We start from the raw sequence: 6406 nt of genomic DNA on the forward strand, positions 1-6406 counted from the left end.
CGTTACCCAGAACATCTAGTGGTAATTGATTTGTTCTCGTTATTACCGATTATTTGTCCCGTTGGCCTGAAGCTATTCCGCTTCCAAACCACCGAGCAACTACTGTTGCTGAAGTCCTAGTAACACACGTCATCTCACGTTTCAGCATACCATTAGAAATTCATTCCGATCAAGGAGGAGATTTTCAATATGAAGTTTTTGAATCACTTATGAAACTTCTAGGCATCCATAAAACGCATACTACACCTCTACATTTACAATCTAATGGTATGGTGGAATGCCTGAATAGAAAAATCCTAAATTACCAAGCAAAATTTATTAATGACAATTAAAAAGGCTGAATACATGGCTCCCATCGTTCTTAGTGGCATATCGGTCTTCAAAACATCAAACAACTCAATGTTTCCCAGCAATGCTATTGTTTGGTAGAGAATTCCGACTTTCCTTGGATTGACTCCATGGTACCCCGCCAACCAATGATACCAACAATCATATAGACCTTCCTGATTACGTCGATCAATTACAGGGAAGACTAGTAGAAACACAGCAACAAGTTCGGGGAATTGGGAATTGAGAAGTGATAAGATGAAATCGAAATTTGATCTGAGAGTTCATAAGAAAAAACACCAACTTCGAATACTCTCGGAGCATTTCAATCAATGAGTGGAATGATTATCGTATAATTAATCCAACCAGAAATTATCCAAGTAACCAATTAACCAAGTAACATAGATATATAACTTAGCTCAAAAATACACGGAGAGAAAAATTCTTAAAAAATTACGTGCCTGTTCCGTAACCTGCCAGTCAAAACAATATTCAGTAAAAATTACGGAACAGTTACGCACTTTTTCAGTGGACTTGCCGGAAAAAGTCCACAAAGAAGTACGGAATGTTCAGTGAAAAAATGCTTAACTGTTCCGTAATTTTTACTGAACACTGTTTTGACTGGCAAGTTACGGAACAAGTACGTAATTTTTTAAGAATTTTTTTCTCTGTGTAGGGAAAACTATACAAAAATACCGATGAATTCCGAAACTTGAACAGAAAACGGAGTCGGAAGCGGCGATACACCTAGGGCCCTAGACCCCTCCCGGAAATAACGAAGGAAATCAATCAAATCTCATAAATAAAAACTCAGCGCATAGTGATCAGTTTTTTTTTCATGATACGCAAAAATTCCTCTTTCTTTCTTTTATTTTTTCTCGCTTCTATACTTTTTTTAGACTATAGCAAGCACAATACTGTTACTTATTTACATTTATGTCAAAACAAAAAGTCATTTTCAAGCAATCTGCTCGTCCTCGTAGAGCGAAAATTCCTCATTAGCCAGTTGGCTATAGTCGAGAAAGGTGGCAAATCGGTATTCGTAATTAGATGCTTTTGTGAGGTGGGGGAACATCAATAATTATCTTCGTGCTCTGCTTCGGAAAGTATCATATGGGAGAAACGGGTCATAAATTCCGACAATCAGTCCGGGCCCGTAATGAATAAATGTTTACAAACAGCGAAATTGTTAGTAATTTTTTTGGTAATCATTTTAGTAATCTTTAACTTGATATTGATATGTAAATTATCCGTTTTGATAATAAAAATTTCAGTGGACGGATGCAATCTCCAAGAAGAATAGTGTCTAAAATGTCTAGACCATTTCTGAGCGATTCTTCTCTCCCTAATTCAAAAAATCAGAAACAGCATTTATGAAGTGATACTTGGAAACATTTGAAAACCCTCGAAATATGCAAAGCCCAGGAAAACAAAGGCAAAACCCTCGAAAGGTAGAAACGAAGTAGAAACACTACAAATTCATATAAAATTGACCGTACATACAGGCTCTGATTGTCAGAAGGTAAACCCTGTCGTAGGAATATAAATCTTTTGGATACCGGAAAACCTCAAATCCAGTTAAACCGCGAAATACGGTAATAAATAAAAACTTGGAATCCTTATTGGGAAAGTAGAAACACAAAAATGAAGTTCGCCCGAGTTGAAATATCTCGAATCGTGTAGGACTAATTCCTCATTAGTCGAGTCGAATGGCGTAAGCTTCATCAATGTGACCCTGGACAGCTGACGCATTCGGCGAATAAAAAATAAAAGTAGCAATAAATAAATTTATTAACTAAATTAACTATTTACAGCAGACCGGGATAAGTTACATCATACATGAAGTTTACATAATAATTTACGTTTGATTCTCTATTACTTAGTCCAACCAGCCGTCCGTTACAAAACAGTGCCGAGCTACCGCCTGCCTGTGGTGAGAAAAAAAACAGCAGTTTTTCTCCATAAAATGCGATTAATTAGTAGAAGTAATTTATTTGTATTAATAGGTCCTCCGGTCCATATTTATGCGTACCTTGTCGAACCTGCCAGAAAACATTGGATTTACAATACATATGTAGCCCGGAGGGACATTCACTCCCATTTGCAGACATTTGGATCGACTGGTAGTTCGCACCTCTATAGAGTATATCTTGCCATCAGTCCAATCCGATGCTACGAATCGACACGGATAGTTAGTATAAATTTTTGGAAGACCTATTGGTATTGGCCGACCGTGGATAGTCATGGTATCGTTGAAAAGCTGAAAAAATGAAAAAACGAAAATGAGAGAATCCTTTCAGAAAAAAGCGAAACCAATAAAAATCTGTTACCGGTCGATTTAGCCTATATTATGATCATAATATTGACCTGATCATATTAAAAAATATCTCATGTGACTTATCACTTGCTCAGATTTGATAAATATTTTGTTGTAATATTTGAGTATAGATCTTCCAATGTTATACAAAATTTGTGGACAAAAATGTATGACATTCTGGAGAAAATAGTCTAAGAAAAAGGACTAATTTACAATCGTTTCTTTTCCACTTTCTAGAATGGTTTAATGCTAAAAATATGTTGGAATTTGAAGAAGGACTGTGTTCCCTTATGTCATAAACCTTAACTTTTGTTCTTGGTTTTTCCTGTTAGAATCCTTGCCTTTGTGGCCATAGTCAGTCCTTGGAGAACTCTCTAGTTAACACGTACCTTCCTGGTGCTAATAAAGAATCCCTGATCAAGTATTACACTGCTTCTTAAAAGTCATTTATCCACTTACACCCATGTTCCAATATACTCTAGAGATTTATGTGGTGCAGCTCTGTTTGATGCAGGCTTGGATCAAGTTTTACGTTAAAAAAAAATTTAAAAAAAAATCCCGCTTCATGAGATAACAAAATAATTCAACCGAGCCTTCAACGTACATTTTAAATATATAGTGTTGTTAGATGGTTCGCTTTCCCACTCGCTCTGTTCATTCCTGGGTGGGGAAATCAAGGAGAGTCGTCCCGTCGCATGAGTCACATTCTCATTATTATGAGTATTTGAGGAAATTTAATAAATCTCACAGAAGTGACTCATGTACACTCAGAATCTGGTGGAATTAAATGAATTGGTCCCTTCAAGATAGAACAATTAGTAATTTGTCATGGCTAAAGAAATAATTTGGCACGGATAAACATCATACTATGATCCGTTATCCCCTTTAAAGTCTTCACCAAATTGAATCCAACTCAATTGTATTCTTGATTCCCGTTAGCTATGGAATGGTTCACTAGTTTAATTTTTCCGAAAGAATCTCCCTTATGTACCGCTTCTATTAAAATATGCTACATAATTTTTCATCTAATCTGTCGCTGTACGCGAATCCCATGCACCAGTAAAAAAAGTATTTGCGAGTATAAGCGGGTCGGGGAAAGAGGCACATTTTTGTACTTCAAACAGAGTTCAGTTCTCATTGGTTAATATAATCTCCACATATTCATAATCGAGGCTGAAAATTCAAATGTGTACACATAGGGTCTAATTATTCTTGTTTCTTATTAGAGGTGCTTGAGTGGCTTACCGTTAATACGATTATCCCGTGTACCATGTCTTCACCAAACAGGCGAACCGATAATTCTGGAGTAGTGCAATTTCTTAGAAATACGCATCCCACTTGGATCGTTACACTCATAGGTCGCTCGGGCAAATGTACGGAAGATACTACAACTTTTGTAGAAGTGACCAGGACCCCAAAGGTTACGGGATTAGGATGGCCATTAATAATTGCAATGAAAGGAAACTCCCTCGGGTCAGTCACTTTTTCTATGCTCTTCACCTCTAAAAATAATTTATCAATTGTTAGATTGGGAAATTGATTGAGTCTTTGATTTTGTTTCGATCAGTTTCTCCGCTCCGCGTAAGAAAATAATTATTTTTATTTAATGTGGATCCCCTCCCTTGAAGTGTAAACACATCAGTAAATTCACAGAGAACTAAGGGAAGATTCTGGTTGAATGATGAAAGTAGTATCTCAGAATAAGGTTTCATTTATTGTTGAATAGAATAACTTGGTGGCTATTACAGAGTGTATGACTACTATTTTATTAAGGAGTCGGAAGGCACTAACCAGAACTTTGCCCCTTGGTGTGCCCGTTAATGGTGCTCGGAAAAGACTAACTCGTTGTGTCTTTCGATTTTCGGCCGCTGCCGTTGTCACCGGGGCTCAATGCCCAGGGTGGAGAGGTATTAGAATGCTGATGCAGTGTTTAACTTCTGCCTTGTTTATTGAATTCCGTTTATAAAGTCACGTGTGGATTGGGAAATTGTGCGTTCGTTCGCTCGATTTTCAAATCCACTGTTTCTGTTTTTTTTTTAAATATTCAAATCCCCATGGTCGAACACAACACAATAGTATTAGCATGCCAACCGTCGGAGAATTTTACACAATAGACCACCTTCAACGCAGATCATTTTAAATATAATTTGCCGATTTTGTATCGATAGAGACATGATCAATGCAAACAACTAAACGTTTGTATTCTGGTGTTAATTTTACGGTTTTCATCCCGTCAATTAATTATTTTGGTAAATATTCATCAATTTTATTTAATGTCACATAAACCAAATCGCATCCATGTGGACAGCAATTTGTAATTTCACTAGCAGAAATAGCCAATAAAAACTCAATTTGAAGAGATGATCAAGACATTGGATATATTCAGACTGAAAAATTCTCATAATAATAATTATTATTTGGCTCTTACCTGGAAGAATGGCAACAGTTGTTAATAATAATATTATAAAACCTGAAGCCATGGTGAATCTAGAGTGTTATTTTATGAAGTGTCAAGTAAACAATACTTCCGACTAGGAAAAAAGTACTGTAAAATTTTAGACACTCGCGTGTGGTTTTTATCCACGACGCGAAGAGAAAAATATCGAAAAAATTACATGACTAGTCACGTAATCGTCCGGTGTGAAATCATTCCAATAACTTTTATCTGAAGTTCTGTGGAAAAATGAGAGACAAGCAGTAAATTTTATCATTTTAATGATACGGGCAGAAACTGTCACGACGGAACAGCCATGTATTGTTTTGTTTACAGAATTGCAAGTAAAAACAACGTCAAACCATATAATAGAAACTATTTATGATTTCTCGTAAATTCAACGTGATAATGTCTTTTTTCTAAGTAGTCCCGTAATCGTTGGATGTAACATCATTTCAATAACTTTAATCTAAAGTCTTAGGAAAAAAAGAAAAATGAGGGGTAAGTTTTATAGTTTTCTCCGACAAAATTGCGACAAAACTGTCACGTATTTTCTCCCGGACTAGTAGAACTTCAAAAATTTCAAGGACTTTTGTAACAGGATAATCGAGGGGTTACTCGATTTACTCCCTATTTTGATTGATAGATCCTTGTATCTATATAGTTTTAGAATAGGATTCCAGAAAGATGTGAGGAATTACCCAATGCTTTTCCCTATTTTATGAACCGTCTTTTTAATAATTAAAATGGCGGAGAAATGAGGTAACTCTTCAATTCAGTTATATTATGATTGATTTTCAATGGTAATTCTGCATGAACGAGTAAATAGTGAAAATTGAAGGAGAAATTAAGAGTTACTAGTCAATGAATTTCAATTTTCCTCTAACGGTGTTTGCTTTTACCGTAAAATATATGAGTTTTCGACCCTCCGGTCGGAGGATATTTTTTGCGGACTAAAATTGGAAACGGGAATATAATTATATGGAATCAAGGTATCAATTTAAAGTGGTTTAACGAATAAATTCATTTCTTTTTAAAAACTACATAACGGTTGAAATAACGAATCAACAAATTCTCGAATTATTATCTACTTACATCACGACGAGCTTAAATTGCCATTAGAATTCTTTCTCTTTGGATTGGAGGTAAATATTAGTACAGTAAGTAAAAAAGTCATGGTAATACATCATAACACCAACCTTTATAAAACTTAATATTATTATAATTTAAAAACACAACCATAACTAGTAACAACCCAAATAAGTTATATATGAGTGTTAGTCTATTCATTAAAAACGACTTTATTTAAAGCATTCAAAATTAATATA

The 6406-nt window shown here is 35.3% G+C and overlaps 1 protein-coding gene across 1 annotated transcript; it reads right to left on the reverse strand.

Moving 5' to 3' along the window:
* Positions 1-2135: 2135 nt before the first annotated feature.
* On the reverse strand, positions 2136-5188 carry LOC105271726 (uncharacterized). The gene is made up of 4 exons (XM_011313448.1): positions 5073-5188; positions 3890-4146; positions 2360-2587; positions 2136-2255 (listed from the first exon to the last, which is right to left on the reverse strand). Exons 1-4 carry the CDS (start codon positions 5122-5124, stop codon positions 2136-2138), a joined length of 657 nt encoding a protein of 218 aa, XP_011311750.1. The 5' UTR covers positions 5125-5188.
* Between the last annotated feature and the right edge of the window lie 1218 nt (positions 5189-6406).

Source organism: Fopius arisanus, unplaced genomic scaffold, assembly GCF_000806365.1.
Source record: "Fopius arisanus strain USDA-PBARC FA_bdor unplaced genomic scaffold, ASM80636v1 scaffold00121, whole genome shotgun sequence".
Taxonomy (NCBI): Eukaryota; Metazoa; Arthropoda; class Insecta; order Hymenoptera; family Braconidae; genus Fopius; species Fopius arisanus.